This window comes from Chelonoidis abingdonii, chromosome 1 (genome assembly GCF_003597395.2).
Source record: "Chelonoidis abingdonii isolate Lonesome George chromosome 1, CheloAbing_2.0, whole genome shotgun sequence".
Classification (NCBI taxonomy): Eukaryota; Metazoa; Chordata; order Testudines; family Testudinidae; genus Chelonoidis; species Chelonoidis abingdonii.
The window spans coordinates 217,013,681-217,032,901 of NC_133769.1; the positions used below are offsets into that span (position 1 = coordinate 217,013,681).

Genomic DNA, 19,221 nt, shown 5'->3' on the forward strand with positions numbered 1-19,221 from the left:
AAAAGGGTCTTTAACAGAAGAAGGCCTGACTAGAACCCGTGGCTAGAAGCTGAAGATAGATTAATTCAAATGAGAAATTAGGCACAAATTTTTTAACAGGGAGGGTGATTAACCACTGGAACAAGTGTCTTCAAATCAAGATTAGATGTCTTTCTGGAAGATATGCTTTAGCTGAACTAAGTTACTGGGCTCAGTACAGGGATAGTGAGTTAAATTTAATGATATGATATCCAGGAAGTCAAACGAGATCATTTAAGGGTCCTTTCTGATTAGAAATTCTATGAACCTATATCACTCCCAATAAAATATTTTTCTGACACTTCCTATGCAGAAAACTAAATCTGCTTAATTAAATTAAAAATACAGAGGTTAAAGTTGGACTGGGTGGGTTGTTTGTTTGATGATGATGGGCTATACAAGATTAAGCTAATAATGATTTTCAGACCCCTCTGAACACTTTATAACAAACATGCCCACAGCAGTGAACTTGGAGTGGAGTTCACCACTAAAGTAGTGAGAGAATAAATAGAGTTATCTGAAGTTGTTCCACAGGGAGACAAAAGTTTTGTCTGAGTTTACATTTGACACTGAGCATGGGAGAAGATGTGACTTTAAACCTCCTTTGTCCCCCCTTGATCCTGTGTTGGTCTGGTGATGAAACAGATCACAGCATAAATTGGAGCATAGCTCCACTGAAGTCAAGCTACACTGATTTATACCAGCTAAAAACCTGACCACTGTATCTGAAAGCAATTAAGCAAGTTTCACATAAACCCAACTTTTCTGAGCATAACTGGAGTGGAGTTTTCAATTGGTTAAGGTTAGAGAATTTTTGGTAACCCCTAGATTTTCTTTTCTGTCTTTCATATTTCTCAGCCTCTCTTACGGTTCTGCACAGCTCTGCCCCATATAGACCTACCATCACTCCCTTAATCAGATCTTGTGTTCTGACCACTCTTGTCTTGTTGCTCCCTTTGTTTTCTCTTATTCTCAGTTCTGTATCTTTTTTTTTCATAGTGCTCTCCAGGCCTGGCACAACATCTCTCTTCCTGCACCATACATCTTTTCTCTCCCCCTTTAAAACCCACAATTTTTGCTTTCCTTGCTGCCACTGATTTACATGCCTGTACTATCAACTCTTCTTTTATTGACCTTTCTGATACATTGTTTCTATTTTGTTTTAACTCTCCTTTACCTACCACTTTCCTTTGTCCATTTTGTTTGCTCTCTGTGTCACATTTAGCTTGCAGGCTGTCCGGGACAAAGGCCGTGCATCCCTTCAGTCTCGGTAAAGCACTATGCAAAGTTGTTATCCTATACAAGTATTGAATGACTAATATTTATTTTACAGATAATAGTAGTTCATATTAATAGTTCATTTGCAGCATTCATATATTCCCCAACTCCCCACTTAATAAGTTAAAATTCTTCTTCGAGTGCTTGCTCATATCGATTCCAATTAGGTGTGCGCGCGCTGCATGCACGTTCATCGGAAGATTTTTACCCTAGCAACACTCAGTGGGTCGACTGGGTCGCCCCCAGAAGTGGCGCTCTTATGGCGCCGGATATATACCCTTGCCGACCCAACGGCCCCTCAGTTCCTTCTTACCGCCCGTGTCGGTCGTTGGAACTGTGGAGCGCGGCTTTGCTGATCTCCACTTCCCTAGCTTACTCGTTGTTCTTTACTGTTAACTGTGTTTATAGTTCGAGTTTTTACAGTTGTAGTTAGTGTTAGTTGTTGTGTATATATTTAGTTAGTGTATATAGTTGAGGAGGAATCAGGGATTAGCCCCTTTCCTCCACCCCAGTGCTGGGCTCATGCCCAGGTCACCGGGATTCAAACTGTGCTCGGCGTGTCAAAAGCCAATGCCAATAGGGGATCCCCACGACTCCTGCCTCAAGTGCCTAGGGGAATCCCACCTTCTTGAAAAGTGCAGCATCTGTAAGTCATTTAAACCAAGGACGAAGAGGGAGCGGGACTTTTGACTGAAACAGCTCCTCATGGAGGCGGCACTTAGCCCTGCAATGTCGGTACCGAGCGCTCAACAGCCTGCATCTGTAAGGATGCTCCTTTGGCTCCGGACCACTCCGGTACCGCGAAGGAGCCAGGGCACCGACCCTCACCGGCGCTGATGTCTGCTTGGCCCCGTTCCCTGTCCCGGTGGCCCAGGAAGCAATACAGCGCTCCGGCTGCTTCAGCACCACCCGCACCACAGAAGGACCGTCTTTTGACGACGGATCACCTGGCACCGTCATCTGCTGCGGCACTGCCGAACGCAGCACCGCTGAGTGCGGCACCGCCGAATGTGGCACTGCACAGTGCAGCACCGTTGATTCCAGTCCCGCAAGGGCCGTTAAGTCTGGTGCCCGAAAGCTCCCCAGTTCACGCCATGGTCGAGTTCGCTCTCCCATCCATGCCGGAAAACTTCTCCACGGTGCGGGAGTTGATCGCGATGACGGAGACTGCGCAGCCTCAACCCCCAGCACCGTCGATGCGGGTCATCCAATCTATTGGCAAGTCTGCCTTGCTGAGGCCGTCCTCTATGGGAGCCGCCGAGAGGCACCGTTCAAGATCTCGGTCCTGACGCCGATCCCGGTCCCGACGCCGCTCGCAGTCCCGGCACCACTCTCCATCGCGGTACCGGTCGCACTCACGGCACCGCGCGGCTTCCCTTTCGCCTGCCAGATACTCATGGTACCGATCTAACTCCTGGCACTGTTCATGGCACCGCACATCTCGCAGCCATTCCAGGTGAAGGGACTCGAGATCCCAGTCGACCTCCTGGCACTGCTACGGTCGCAGGTCCTGGTCTTGCTCGCAGCACCATTATAGCTCCCGGTACCACTCTCCGGTACCGCTCCCCGAAAGAGCAATCAGAACTGTGGCTCCCTCTCAGGATCTGTCAGCACCGCCGTGGCCGTTGAGACACACATTGGTGTCATCACAGGCTGGTAGCGCTTCCTATCCATAGGAGCGCGACTTGGATGTCCCCAGCCATATATTTCCTGAGAGCCAGAGCCACGAGCAAGGACCCCATCACTGGTCCTTCTGGACACCGTGGGCATACCACCAATCACAAAGTGTTCCTTCAGTGGTTCCACAATCGACCCCGTCAGAACACCGGGTGCCAGAGGTGACAGTAAGCTGTTCCCCCGCATGGGCACGGATAAGGCTTCGATACCACCTGCAGATACCCAGGATCCACCTGACGCAAATGCCGCTCCTCAAGAACAGGAGCCCCCACAGGATCCTCTGGTCCCTGGCCTCTCCTGTTCCTCCTTGCCAGACGAGGCGGTGGCGGGAACATCCTCCTCAGGCCCTTCGCCAATTGATCTAAGGGCCCATCAAAACCTCTTGAGACGAGTGGCTCAGAATATGAACTTACAGGTGGAGGAGGTCCCTGAAATAGAGGACCCTGTAGTGGACATCCTTTCTGCTGATGCACCTACTAGAATGGCTCTCCCGTTTATCCGCACCATACAGGCAAATGCGGATACCATTTGGCAATCCCCAGCCTTGATTCCCTCCACAGCCAGAAAATACATGGTCCCCTCAAAGGGGTATGAATATCTCTACACTCACCCACCTCCTTGCTCTCTTGTAGTGTGATCGGTGAACGAAAGGGAGCGTCAACAGCAAGTCCCTGCTCCTAAGTTGAAGGAGGCTAGGCGCATGGGCCTCCTAGGCCGCAAAATATAGTCGATGGGGGCCTTGAACTTAGGGTGGCAAACCAACAAGCCCTCCTAAGTAGGTATAATTTTAACACGTGGACGTCCTTGGGGAAGTTTACGGAGCTTCTTCCCCAGGAGTCCCGTCAAGAATTTACGGACTTACTTGAGGAGGGTAAAAAGGTGGAAAGAACCTCCCTCCAAGCCTCTCTGGATGCAGCGGACTCTGCAGCCAGAACTCTGGTGTCAGGAGTGGCAATGAGGCATATCTCCTGGCTCCAGGTATCAGGCCTTCCTCCTGAATTACAGCAAACTATTCAGGACTTGCCCTTTGAAGGCCAGGGCCTTTTCTCAGACAAGACTGACCCCAGATTGCAAAGTCTGAAGGACAATCGCGTCACAATGCACACACCACTGACCCAACACAGGACCTTCTGGCCCCAGCCATACCGCCCTTACGCCCCGCCTAGGCCGCGTCAGGACTTTAGCAGAAGGCGTGGTAGAGAGAATCGTCGGAGGCAGTCTGGCCCTCAAGGGGGTCAAAATCAGGCCACCCCAAAACCCCCAGCAGGGCCCAAGCAGAACTTTTGATGGGACGCCCGAGGACGGCCCACCAGTTATTTTCCCAGATTCTTTTCCTCCATTTTTCAATTGCCTCTCCCATTTCCTCCCAGCCTGGTCCCAGCCAACTTCTGATCGCTGGGTCCTGCACATGATGGAATGGGGATACCACCTCCAGTTTGTTTCAACCCTACCTTCCCACCCTCCCTCCCCGTCCCTCTTCAGGGATCCCTCTCACGAACAATTCCTCTTACAGGAGGTCCAGTTGCTCCTAGTCATGGGACCCATAGAGGAGGTATCAAAAGAATGAGGGATAAGAGGTTTTATTCCCCCTACTTCCTAATCCCCAAGGCAAAGGGAGGTCTACGATCGATCCTAGACCTGCGAGAACTCAATAAATTTATGATAAAGTTAAAGTTCTGCATGGTAACCTTGGGGACCATTATCCCATCCCTGGATCCAGGAGACTGGTATGCTGCCCTCGATATGAAGGACGCATATTTCCACATCGCAATTTACCCACCACACATACGGTGCCTCCGTTTTGTGGTCAACCATCAACACTTTCAGTTCACCATACTTCCGTTTGGCCTTTCTAAAGCCCCACGAGTGTTCACGAAATGCATGACTGTAGTTGCCATCTCCCTCCAGCGTCGTCGGGTACATGTCTACCTGTACCTCGACGACTGGCCCATTTGAGGGACCTCCCAGTTACAAGTGTCACGTCACTTGTGCATCGTCCAAGACCTCTTCAGGAGTCTAGGTCTGATGATCATCACAGAGAAGTCTACTCTGACACCCTCGCAGAGAATAGACTTCATCGGAGCAGTTCTGGACTCCATTCTGGCCAGAGCCTGCCTCCTGCAGTCGCGTTTTCAAGCAATGGCTACAAACCTTCCCAACAAAGTCAGTGCGCAACTGTCTCAGCCTAGTAGGTCACATGGCCTCCTGCACCTTCGTAACCAAACACGCCAGGCTACGCCTCTGTCCCTTTCAAACCTGGCTTGCTTCAGTATACCAGCCACACAGGGACAGCCTGGACTCGGTGCGGGTTCTGGGCTCCCTAACCTGGTGGCTAAACCCCACTCTAGTCTGTGCAGAGATGCGATCCCACTTGCCGCAACCCTCGATAGCCCTAACCAGGGACGCGTCATCTCTGGGTTGGGGTGCTCACCTCGAGGGCCTCTGCACTCAAGGCCTCTGGTCAACTCAAGAGCTAGCCTTACACATCAATGTGTGGGAGCTGAGAGTGGTCCATCTAGCATGCCAGGTGTTTCGAGAGCATCTCCAAGGCCATTGTGTATCTGTGTTCATGGACAACGCAACAGCTATGTCAAGAAGCCTTCCACTTCTGGGACTTCTGCATAGCCCACTCGATCGATTTGGTAGCGTCCTTTCTTCCAGGAGTCCAGAACACTCTGGCGGATCGCCTCAGCAGGTCCTTCCTGTCTCATGAGCGGTCAATTCGTCCGGATGTCATCCATTCTATTTTACGGAAGTGGGGGTTTCCCCACATAGACCTCTTTGCCTCCCGAGAGAACAGGAAATGCCAGGTGTTCTGCTCCTTCCAGGGATGATCCTCGGGCTCCCTATCAGCTGCTTTCCTCATCCTGTGGAAAAAGCACCTACTCAACGCCTTTCCACCGTTCCCACTGGTCCACAGAGTCCTACTCAAGCTTCGCAGGGACAGCGCCCACCTGATCCTGATTGCTCCAGCGTGGCTGAGGCAGCACTGGTTCACCATGTTGTTCGACCTCTCAGTGGCAGATCTGATCCCCCTGCCACTCTGGCCGGATCTCATAACACAAGACTTCGGCAGACTTCACCATCTGGATCTGCAGTCTCTTCACTTCACAGCATGGTTGCTGCGTGGATGAGCCAGTCTGAGTTGCGTTGCTCTGCCTCGGTCCAGCAGGTGCTCTTGGGCAGTAGGAAGCCTTCCACTAGGATGACATATCTGGCCAAGTGGAAGTGTTTCTCCTGCTGGTGCGCTCAACGTAACTCAGTCCCCAGGCAGGTGTCAGTTCCTACTGTCCTGGACTACCTCTGGTCCCTGAAAGAACAAGGCCTAGTGGTCTCTTCCATAAAGGTGCATCTGGCAACCATCTCCGCCTTCCACCCAGGGGAAAATGGCCGGTCAGCTTTCTCTCAGTCCATAGTTTCAAGATTCCTCAAGGGATTGGAACATTTGTACCCGCAAGTTAGACACCCGACCCCTACCTGGGACCTCAACCTGGTGCTTGCCAAGCTTATGGGTGCTCCTTTCAAACCACTAGCCACCTGCTCACTGCTGTACCTTTCCTGGAAGACCGCCTTCCTCCTCGCTATTACTTCGGCAAGGCGAATATCTGAGCTTCGGGCCCTGACAGTGGACTCCCCGTATACGGTGTTCCATAATGACAAGGTACAGCTGCAACCACACCCCTCCTTCCTCCCTAAGGTGGTGTCCGCCTTTCATGTCAATCAAGACATCTTCCTTCCAGTCTTTTTCCTGAAGCTGCACCCATCGCGTTGGGAACAACAGCTGCTCACCCTAGACGTTTGCAGGGGTCTCGCCTTTTATATTGAGAGAACAAAACCCTTCCGAAGGTCGCCTCAGCTCTTTATAGCTGTGGCAGACCGGATGAAAGGCCTACCGGTCTCATCCCAGTGAATTTCATCTTGGGTAATGTCCTGCATCCGTACATGCTATGATTTGGCTCATGTTCCGGCTAGCCACCTCACCACCCATTCTACTCAGGCTCAGGCATCATCTGCCGCCTTCCTGGCCCATGTTCCCATCCAGGAAATATGTCGGTCAGCTACCTGGTCATTGATTCACACCTTTGTCTGACATTACGCATTGGTTCAACAGTCCAGAGATGATGCAGCATTTGGCTCAGCAGTTTTGCATTCTGCAACATCTCACTCCGACCCCACTGCCTCGGTAAGGCTTGGGAATCACCTAAATGGAATCGATATGAGCAAGCTCTCGAAGAAGAAAAGACGGTTACTCACCTTTGTAACTGTTGTTCTTTGAGATGTGTTGCTCATATCCATTCCAAACCCGCCCTCCTTCCCCTCTGTCGGAGTAGCTGGCAAGAAGGAACTGAGGGGCCGTTGGGTCGGCAGGGGTATATATCCGGCGCCATAACAGCGCCACTCCGGGGGCGACCCAACCGACCCACCGAGTGTTGCTAGGGTAAAAATCTTCCGACGAACATGCACGTGACGCGCACACACCTAATTGGAATGGATATGAGGAACACATCTCGAAGAACAACAGTTACAAAGGTGAGTAACCATCTTTTTTTATATGTATGTCACCCTGGTTCAGCACAACCCATACAAGCTTCTCCCACATTTTGGACTGACCACAGCATTACACATATTGCCTCTTAAACTACTGTGGCTTAGGACAACCTTAAATTAATTGCCTCTGAATCTTTTCTGACTTTGGGCAACCTTGCATCGAGATGACCTAAATGCATATCTTCTATTTTGATCAGCTTTACTGTGCTCTTGACTTTGTGAATGTTTATAATACAAATAGTTCTCAAGTATCAAAAGCATCTCAGATTTGTAGTATCTTGCCTTTTGGGAGGGGATGGCTGCTTCATGTTTTAACAAAATGCTTAGCAGTATTTGTAGGTACTGGGTAGTCTGAGGCTCAGTGTATTCCACTAACTAGATGGCTGTTTGAGAAGAAAAGGAAATTATTTATCCTGTAATTCTACTTCAGTGAAAAATATCATTCTGGCAGGATTCTCACTCATCTCTGAGAGTGTGAAGAGGAAATTGTTTTTGAGATGCTGTTTTTTTCTCCTCATATTTCTATTGCTCTATGCTTTTAAGGTACTCCTTCAGTCACTATTTTATGAATGACTTCCAATGTTGAGGCGCCTTCATTTCCTGCTCAGTTAGGAATTGACCAGAATGTTCCAGTGGTGACAGTTTAAATCACAGATGGTATACAACTATCATTGGGAAAGGGGGAAAATTTTGGACACCAACCCACTACTTCTGCTACCAATGGCCAAAAACTTTAAAGCATGTGGAATTCCGCTTGTCGTTTGCTAGAGAGCTCCAGATCAAGGATAATTTGCCAGAATGATACTTTGTGTTTCTGTTTCTCTAAAGATAAGTCATCCCCTGTATTCACTTAATTTAGATACAGTACATTATTTGAAGGTATAAAATCACAATTATTAAAAGTAGCTAACTAGTCGGTTTTTCATTAGTAGTTGTTTAACACGCATGCCGTCTCTTCTTCTGGCTGTCATATTCATCTGTTGTTTTTTCTTGATTTTAATACCAGATATATTTCTGCTCCAGAAATAACACTATCACATGTGTAACTTTAAAATTGTCTTCCATAATAATAACTTTCTAATAATTTTGAGCTAAGATAAACTTCAGGAACATTGTTGTACAGTAGTCTTCTATCATCTGTTACATTCAGTCTGCTTTTTTTCTAGGGCTGCTTCTATGAATCGACAGGGCATTAGTACTAACTGGATTAACCAAAAGTATTAACCAGATGACCTCATAGTTTAAGTTTTCACTTTTTTCTACTTTATATTTTAAGTGATTCCAATTCAAGCAGCCCGCAAAATCTGGGAGCCTCTCCTTTCTGACAGGTTTCAGAGTGGTAGCTATGTTAGTCTGTATCAGCAAAAAGACTGGGAAAGGATGGGTCATTACGCAAAGTAAAACCTATTTCCCCATGCTATTTTCCCCCCTACTGTTACTCACACCTTCTTGTCAACTGTTGGAAATGGGCCATCCTGATTATCACTACAAAAGTTTTTTTTTCTCCTGCTGATAATAGCCCATCTTAATGATTACTCTCCTTATATTTAGTATGGCAACACCTGTTTTTTCATGTCCTCTGAATATATATATCTTCCTGCTGTATTTTCCACTGCATGCATCTGATGAAGTGGGTTTTAGCCCATGAAAGCTTATGCTCAAATAAATTTGTTAGTCTCTAAGGTGCCACAAGTACTCCTTGTTCTCCGTTCTAAGTACCTATATTATCACCATATTTCATGGCATATAATCTTTTTTTCTGAAATACTGTGACTTTTTAGCTTCTGTAATGCCCATGCATTAAAACAGCCTCCTGTTTTTCACCCATGCACTGTTATTTTTCTGACTTGAGTACCATTCTAAGATGTTTGTTGGCACAAAGTCCTATGAACCCAAGCTTATTCTTCAGTAATATAATGATAATTAATCACTCATTTTCCCAGGGCTAGGGCAAATCATACTTCTTTTACCTCTTTTAGAATCTCATTCTGTGTGGGTTTTGTGGCTTTATCGGCTACACGGTCCTTATTTTCATGAGAGCAGTTTTTCCTTTGTCTCTATTTATACTAAATCCTGAAAGCCTTATTTTTTTTATTCAGCCCTCACCCAATAGGACTTGAATGAGAGTTTGCTTAAGGACTTCTGGATTTGGCCCACAATATTTGTAGTAAAGTATCTAATTGTTTAACTTAACTTCTGTTGGATGAAAGGGAACACAAAATAAACTTAATGGTAATAGTTATCCTAGAAGAAAAATACAAAGATAAGGTGGCACTTTCTGCACAAGAGTATAAAAACAATAACATTTAATATTAAAACTTTACACTGATAGTACAAGTAAACACACACATTTCTTCTAGATTATTATTTCTCACTCTTTCTCCCTTTCACCTCTCTCCTTTTTATTAACAAACAAAAACAGCTTTTGGACGCAGCATTGCATATTGGCGAATTCAAAAGTAATTCTCCTTTTCTCCACCCTCTCTTCAAAAATCTTTTAAAAATGTTCTGGTACTGAAATGACCCTCCAGATTTCTTTGATAGTAATTTGTGAGTTTAATTTAGCTAATTCTAAAGAAAGTGATTCCTTTATTATTTTTATAACTAGGAGCCAAATAAATATAAATGTGGAATTCACGAGTCGCTTTCTACATCCTGCTGAAGCAATGTTGTTGTTGATTTCGAAGACTGTAAGTGGAGTAGGAGGTACAACAATGACTTTCTCTCTGAAATCTAAAGTCAGCCGTATTGACCCTGCTGTAAGTACTGTGTATGTCATTTGAAAAAAAATGTAAATGTTCCTGTAAATCACTCACAAAAATTCTTGTACTTGCATGGTAGGGTTGACAGTAAAATAAAAATCTCAATTTTGTAAAAAATTTCATTGTTTCAGCATTTGTTTTAGTTCCTTATCAAAATGAAAACTAGACCTTTTGAAATAAGAATTAGAGAGACAAACCAATAGATACAAATATATCCCTACCTCAGAATAGCCAAAACCCCAAGGATTAGGGCACTGAGCTGGGACGTAAGAGACTCAGAATGAAGTTCCTATGCCAAATCAGGCTGATAGGGGACTTGAACCGTGGTCATCTACACTTCAGGTAAGTAACTTAACCACTGGGCTAACGGCTATTCTGGGGTGTCTTTCTATTTGCCTTTTTCTCTCCCCTGCACCATTTCCACCCTAGGCTTGAAACGTTTCAGTTTTTACAAGTTGACATTTCTCAAACAAAAAGCATTTTGTTGAAAAACTCCCAACCAGCTCAAATGATACATCAAATATAAACAAGGCTTGGGGTAAAAATTTCAAAAGCATCTAAGGGACTTCCATTTTCAAAAGTAACCTAGGCACTTAGAAGCTTAAGTCCTATTAACTGTCAATGGGACTTAGATATTTAAATGCCTAAAGATGGAGACAGGCACCTAGTGGGATTTTCAGTGGGAGTTAAGCACATAGGCATTTCTGAAAATCATAGTGAGAAGCCATCTGCATCTTTAGGCACCTAAATACCTTTAAAAATCTGACCCTTAGTGCCTAGTTCCTTTTGAAAATGGAACTTGGATGCCTACATCACTTAGATGCTTTTGAACATTTTACACCCGGCATTCTGTCCATTGAGAAATGACTTTATTTTTTATATTAAGGCTAAGTCTAAGATGCAAAAAATAAAACAAAAAAAAATTACCCCACCACCTGTCGCAGGTCAACTGACTTGGGCTTGTGGGTCTTGTGCTGCAGGGCTAAAAACAGCAGTACATAAGTTCCTGCTTGGGCTGGAGCCTGGGCTCTGAGACCCACCCCCTTTGCTGGGTTTCAGAGCCCAGACTCCAGCATAAGCAGGAATGCCTGTCTATGCTGCTATTTTTAGCCTGCTAGTACAAGCACTGTGAGCCCAAGTTGGTTGACCCCATCTCTGAGACTTGCTGGCAGAGGGTTTTTTCCCTCCTCCCCTCCCCACCTTTTTTTTCTGCTGTGTAGAGGTATCCTAAGTCAGGGGTCCCCAATGTGGTGCTCACGGGTACCATGTGTGCCACCTACTGACCGCTGGACAAGCAGCCGCTGAAATGCCACCGAAAAGTGGCAACGTCAAGAAGCGCTACTGCCGAAATCCCAGAAATCCCACCAAATTGATGACGCTCGTTCTTGGCATCATTTTGGCGGTGATGCCTCTTGACATTACTGCTTCACGGCATCATTTTGGCGGCTGCTTGTCCAGCGGCCATGGTCCTTGGCAGCTAGTCCTCTGGTGCCGGCCCCATAGGAAAGGTTGGGGACCACTGCCAAGTGTTAAAAACTAGTACTTGTGAAATAAAGCTGTTTCTTGCTGAGACAAGTTACTTGTTTGACCATTTCTGTGTAAGAGTCCTAAATAAAACATAGATCTGTAGTATCTAGTGTGTATGTATGTATTATTCTGTAATTCTTGGAATGTGCTGAAACCATTATCACATGATTAGTTTAATATTAGGAAAAAGTGTGTATGGGACTCTTCTGAAACTTATGTGGGTGACAGTTGAGCCTCATTTGCAACAGTGTTTCTCCATTGTTAGCCAAGTGGGTGTAGGAGAATTTTGGTGAACTAGGTCAGCTGTAAATGTTATGACTTGTTTATGTCTCTAAGGAAAAAGTATGGATAACTGTATGAGAAATATGCTTTTAAAGGTACCAGGAGAGTCTGTGATCGCTGTAGCTCAGATTGCATAATGCTTTCCCCTCACCCTGCTTTCAATCACAGACTAGTTTCTGAAATTTTCATCATCTAGGCTGTAATACGAAAATTTGGTTTCTCCCAAAAGATGATTTGATTTGCTCAAACTTTCAACAAACGGTCAAGCAATTTTTTGAGACAAGTGGAGAAAAAATCCAATTTCCCAATATAGAAAAAGAAAATTGTGCAGTTCTTCTTTTTATAAACAGCTTTCTAGACAGAATGACTGGAGGGAGGGTGAAACTGCTGAAATTTGGCATTGAAATAGTTTTTACAGTGGAGAAGTTTTTTTAAATGTTCTGGTGAAAGTTGGTTTTGATTTTGAGTTATGGGTGTAACTCTGAAAACTCCATGCTGTTCTTGCTCAATACATTTTACGTTTTGTTTTTCTCTTAGTATGGAGATAGTTGAGCTTAAAGATGTCTGCACTGGACATCCCTGCATGGCTTGGTTGCATACTGAAAAGTATACCAAAGGTGCCCATTGGCTGAGAATAAGGGATTCTTGGATCACAGGAAAGAGGCTTCCTACATTTTATAATCTGCATCTATTTGCAGGAGATGTGCTATTGTCTGTTTTTAGGAAAGCAAGCATCAGTTCTTTTCTTGCGGGGGAGGGGAAATTAGCAAATTCCAGACAATAGACTATATTAAGATAGGTACTCAAAGGCCAGGAAATGCCAGAATTCATGTTGCTGCTTTGTTTGTATGCATTAAGTATGGAGTTGTTGTTTTTTTAAATTTTCCCTCACTGATATTACTTTTTCTCTTTTAGGGTGTATTAAAATGCAAATCCCCATGTTACGAACAGAAGAAAGTTAGTCTGAATGTTACTAGTCCCTTCAGAACTGATGGAATATTCAGGTAGGCAATGTTGTGAAGATAAAATCATAACTATAATATCATGTATATCTAGTCTTTTCCATAATTTTCTCCAGTTTAAAAATGTAGGAAAAATTGAAGTTAAATTACAGTAACTACTCACTTAACGTTGTAGTTATGTTCCTGAAAAATGTGACTTTATGCGAAACAATGTCAAGCGAATCCAATTTCACCATAAGAATTAATGTAAATTGGGGGGCGGGGTAGGTTCCAGGGAATTTTTTTTCACCAGACAAGACATTAGATACATATATAATATATGTTTTAAACATTTTTAAACAAACAGTTTAATATTGTACACAGCAATGAATGATTGTGAAGCTTGGTTGAGGTCCTGGAGTAAGAGGGTGGAATATTTCCCAGGGATTGCCTTGCTGATAAATAATGAACCAGCACTCGGTGGAGCCATCAAGGGTTAATACACTGTTGTTAATGTAGCCTCACACTCTACAAGGCAGCATGGACTGAGGCAGGAGGGAGGAAACATAATAGATGCAGAGCAGTAGTTGCAAACACCTCCCAGCAGAAACTGAACATGATGATGAGCCCACACTATCGCGCTGGAGCGCACCACTCCCTCCTCCTGACAGTGCATGCACGGCTGCACAGGTGCTGACTTTCCAAAGTGCTGGGGAGTGTGTGCCTGAGTGAGTGAGAGTGACTTGCATTGCCCCTTTAAGTATGCTGTCAGCACTTCAAGTATGTTGCCCTTTTAAACAGATCAGACAGGAAACAATGGGTTCCAGCAAGCTTCCTCCTTTCTGTTCGCTTTGTGAAGAGGGGGTACAGAGCGGGGGTGGGGGGCAGGAACAGGGGGAGATCCTGATATCAGCACCCCCTACCCCCCATCCGCCCCTCCACGAGCAAGCAGGAAGCTCCTGGGAGCAGCTCCACGTCAGAGGGCAGGAACGGCACAGCAGTGGGGGGAGGAACAGCTGAACTGCTGCTGGGCAGCTGCTGAGCCACATACCTTACAGGGAATTTAGGGGAGCTGATGGGGGAAGGGGGCTGCTGCCCCACCCCCCCAGTTCTAATCCCCACAACAGGGAGCTGCTTTTCCAGAGAATCCTGCAAGCAGTGGACAAAGCAGGCAGCTGCCAAACAGCATTATAAGGGAGCATTGTGTAACTTTAAATGAGCATGTTCCCTAATTGATCAGCAATGAAACAACGTTAGGATAGGATAGGATAATAAGTCTTGTGGATAAGGGAGAAGCGGTGGACTTTAATAAGGCATTTGATACAGTCTCGCATGATATTCTTATCAATAAACTAGGCAAATACAACTTAGATGGGGCTACTATAAGGTGGGTGCATAACTGGCTGGATAACCATACTCAGAGTAGTTATTACTGGTTCCCAATCCTGCTGGAAAGTTATAATGAGTGGGGTTCCGCAGGGGTCTGTTTAGGGACCAGCTCTGTTCAATATCTTCATCAATGACTTAGATATTGGCATAGAAAGTATGCTTATTAAGTTCGCAGATGATACCAAACTGGGAGGGATTGCAACTGCTTTGGAGGATAGGGTCAAAATTCAAAATGATCTGGACAAATTGGAGAAACGGTCTGAAGTAAACAGAATGAAGTTTAATAAAGACAAATGCAAAGTGCTCCACTTCGGAAGGAACAATCAGTTTCACACATACAGAATGGGAAGAGACTGTCTAGGAAGGAGTATGGCAGAAAGGAATCTAGGGGTTATAGTGGACCACAAGATAAATATGAATCAACAGTGTGATTCTGTTGCAAAAAAGCAAACGTGATTGGGATGCATTGGCAGGTGTGTTGTGAGCAAGACACGAGAGTCATTCTTCCGCTCTACTCTGCGCTGGTCAGGCCTCAGCTGGAGTATTGTGTCCAGTTCTGGGCACCGCATTTCAAGAAAGATGTGGAGAAATGGAGAGGGTCCAGAGAAGAGCAACAAGAATGATTAAAGGTCTAGAGAACATGACCTATGAAGGAAGACTGAAAGAATTGGGTTTGTTTAGTTTGGAAAAGAGAAGACTGAGAGGGGACATGATAGCAGTTTTCAGGTATCTAAAAGGGTGTCATAAGGAGGAGGGAGAATACTTGTTCATCTTAGCCTCTAAGGCTAGAACAAGAAGCAATGGGCTTAAACTGCAGCAAGGGAGATTTAGGTTGGACATTAGGAAAAAGTTCCTAACCGTCAGGGTGGTTAAACGTTGGAATAAACTGCCTAGGGAGGTTGTGGAATTTCCATCTCTGAGATTTAAGAGTAGGTTAGATAAATGTCTATCAGGGATGGTCTAGATAGTATTTGGTCCTGCCATGAGGGCAGGGGACTGGACTCGATGACCTCTCGAGGTCCCTTCCAGTCCTAGAGTCTATGAATCTATAACCAGGACGACTTTGAATGAAGAGTTACTGTATAGGAATTTGCATTTCCAAAATTGTTACAAGCATTATGATAATGAATAAAGAAGATAGATAAACCTTAATTGAAATCCATCTTGGTGTAAGCAATGAAACTACAGCTTTCATCAAATGGAGTTCATGAAGCTTGCTTGTATTTTTGTGTATGGCTGAGATCCAGCAGAATTCCAAAGAGAAACAAACCATGTTAATTAAGAGTTGTTGTGTTTTTTTCCAGTCTGCTTTATCCTACTGGTTAAATTACTAAACTGACATATTAATGCAAAAGAGAATATATGCATTTGCATAGGGACTTACATCATCATCAGTTAATCTAGTTTTTCTTTTGTATTCGTAATATATGGAACATCTCCAGAGATACGAACACTTTTTTTCTAATATGTAAGAAGTAGAATGTTATGCTGCTTTAATATCTCAGTACTGTGTGATCTAGCTCCAGATTTTGTCTTTAATCTACAGAGCCAAATACAGGACCATAAAGTTAATTTGTATTTAAAAGCACAGAACAGAAAACAGTTTTCCATATTATTTCTGGCTTCTCTTAATGATAGCCTGTTTAATACACACATCGCCTCCTTGTAATTTCATATATGATAGGCTAAAATAGGATATGTCTTAAAATTCCAGGAATTACAAAGTACTCTCATTGGTGAAACATGAAAGATTGATGACCATTTGTCAGTGTGCTTTTTTGTTACGTGACTGGTACTTATTCATGTTAATTCATCACTGTTTTATTTTCGTTTTTTTTTGTGAAGTGAATTTAATGTTTGTTTAATGTTTGCCAGGTTGACAGTCCTGAGGATGGAAGTCCTCTGTTTATTCACAAAATAGAATCATAGGACTTGAAGGGACCTTGAGAGGTCATCTAGTCCAGTCCCTTGCACTTATGACAGGACTAAGTATTATCTAGTCCATTCCGGACAGGTGTTTGTCTAACTTGCTTGTAACAATCTCTAATGATGGAGAGTCGCAACCTCCCTAAGCAATTGATTCCTAACTTCCAGTTAGGAAGTTTTTCCTAATGTCCAACCTAAACCTCCCTTGCTGCAAGTTAAGTCCATTGCTTCTTTTCCTATCCTCAGAGATTATGAAGAACAATTTTTCTTCCTCCTCCTTGTAACAACGTTTTACATACTTGAAAACTAGATCCGGCATGGGTAGGAACTAGAGAAGTTGCTTTCGCTGCCCCACCATTGTGCTTTGAGCTCAACTACCTAAGGAGAGTCAGATGAATTTGTTTAGTTTCCATGTTTACTCAATCCTTAAGACAATCAGCATGGGTACCTGTTGTGGTTTTTATGATGTGGATACCTGTCCACCAGAAAGTAGATGAAGGCCACCAAGTAAGCTAATTTTTATCTGGATGACTCAAGCTATTGGATCACAACTACTTAAATAACTGCAATCTACAGATGAAAGGTTTCATATCACATTGCTAGTCTTCTGAACCTTTCAGGCCTTCCCTGGAAATGTATTTGCTTAATTACGTGTAGGGCCCTACCAATCTCAAGGCAGTGAAAAACATGTCATGGACCATGAAATAAAACCTTCCCTGTGAAGTCTGATCTCCCTCTTGTTGCTGGGAGCACTCCAGCCAGAAACCTCTAGCTGCAAGTCCCTGCACAGCAGCTCTCAGGGGGACATCAGATTCACCCCCGAGTGCCTCCCCCTGCTGCAGGAAGCTCCCATGCTGGACAGCAACCCTGGTGTTTTCCTGCAGCTTGAGGCTTGTGAAGGTGGGTTCAATCTCCCCCTGCTGCTGGGAGCGCCCCAGCCAGGGGGCTCCTATCTGTGAGTCCTCACCAGGCTGGAGAGGGACAGGATTTGTCTTTCCCCTGCAGGGCTGCTGGTGGAGGGATGTGAGGGATCAGACCCACCTTCAGGTACCTTGTGGGTTGATACCCTCATGGTTAGGACACTGAAATTTCAGATGTAAACACATGAAAACATGAAATTGACAAATTTTAACACTGCCGGCCGTGAAACTGATCAAAATGGACTGTGAATTTGGTAGGGCCCTGTGTACAGTACTGGAAAGAAATCTGAAGGACTTCAATAATACATTCTGAAACATTTTAAATACACTGTACAGAGTAGACACTATTGAAAAGAATACATTGAAAAGCTGAGGTATTTCAACTCTTTGTTAAATATACGGAAAATACCTGGTATTTACATAGCAGAAGAATTTGATTGCTAAATAACTCTACTGGTAGTTCTCTGTTTTGTTAGATGTAGCATTGCTTGTTTTTCCTTTTTTTAAAAAAGCAAATACTTTATATACTTACACTTGTTATATGTTTGTTAAACTCTTATTGAATATTTGTATTTAATTTTTAAAAAGTAAATGCTCTTAACAGTTTCAAAATGTTTCTCTCTAAAGTACTGAAAATTTTTCATTACTTTTTGAATTCACCAATATTCCCATATATTAAATATCATGGATTGGTAACTGCTGGTCAGTTTTGACTTTTTAATTGTGAAACTGTGAGCCAGAACCTCAGGTGATGTAAATTGTCATAGCACCATTGAAAGCTAAGAGCACAGGTCCTCAGCTGGAGCTGTGCCACTTTACACCAGTTGAGAATCAGGTCCCTCTCTTTTTATACTGTACAGTATATTATCTTTCTGCTACTGCTTTCTTAGTATTGTTCAGAAAAAATATAGATGTTTGGTGTGACCAGGCTGAGTGAGTTCTGTCTACTGGTTGCTGTGACCAGTTTTTACTAGATCGTTCCATAGCAAGTATGGTATAATAGAAATTCTACAACAGCATTATCAAAATTGTAGCACATGCCCAATGACTTACTGTTTTCTCTCCCTCCTCCTTTCTGTTTTTGATTGGCTAAATTATTCTTAATGTTGCACAAATCACAATGGAAGTAGATAGGATCCAAATGTGGAAAACTACTCAGTGTCAGAATGAATAGGCAAGAGTCTTCTAGGATAAGAAAGAGAAACTGCTAAAGGTTTTTTAGGGGTGAAGTCAAAGATATTTTCATAGATTCATACAACCCTAATTTGTATAAAATATATGGGTAGCACATCATTTAAAAAAAAAAAACTACTTTAAAAAGTCACCAGAGGCACCTGACTTCTATCCATTACTGGGAGGAGATCATCAGAATGCAAGACACTTGTGTAATCTCTGTACCATTCCCATGTTAGAAATCTGAGTAACAGGAAACAAGGAAAGGTGAGGACTGCAGATGGTATCCTAGTTGCTTTCCCACCCCCATTGAATAACTTTGCTCAAAAAAGGCAACAGTTACTGCAATCATCAATGCCCATAGATGATTTAGTGAGCAATTGCCTGACAACCAGTTGTTTCTGTGCCTTTTCTCAGGGAGGCATTAAGGTTCAAATAGGAGTGTACCCAGTACCTTCCCAATTGAGTTGACCATCCAGGAGAGCTGTAGAACCCTCTCTTCTACCCTAGAGATATCCATATACTTGGTAACAGGAAACCTGAATTGACTGTCATGTCATGTCAATCCTCTTCCTTTCATGACACTGTCTTGAGTGTGTGCTGTGGTGCCTCAAGAAGATAGAATATCAATACCTATTCCCAGCGATTTGGTCAGACTGTCTTTTCCAACAGGGGCATTTGAACTTTGTCTCATCAGCAAATGCAGTGTGCATTAGCTCCTTAAACAAGCAAGAGCAGGTTAAGCACCTCACCCAAAGTTAGGGTGCCGTGAATTACTGA

The 19,221-nt window shown here is 44.1% G+C and overlaps 1 protein-coding gene across 3 annotated transcripts in view; it reads left to right on the forward strand.

Moving 5' to 3' along the window:
- CFAP47 (cilia and flagella associated protein 47) overlaps window positions 1–19,221 on the forward strand; it is a 761,390-nt gene that overhangs the window by 278,551 nt on the left and 463,618 nt on the right. For all 3 annotated transcript variants that reach the window (XM_032799255.2, XM_075059737.1, XM_075059740.1), the window contains exons 38-39: window positions 10,130–10,280; window positions 13,008–13,096. In XM_032799255.2, the coding sequence (XP_032655146.1) occupies window positions 10,130–10,280; window positions 13,008–13,096 (240 nt within the window). The remainder of the gene's footprint in view (window positions 1–10,129; window positions 10,281–13,007; window positions 13,097–19,221) is intronic.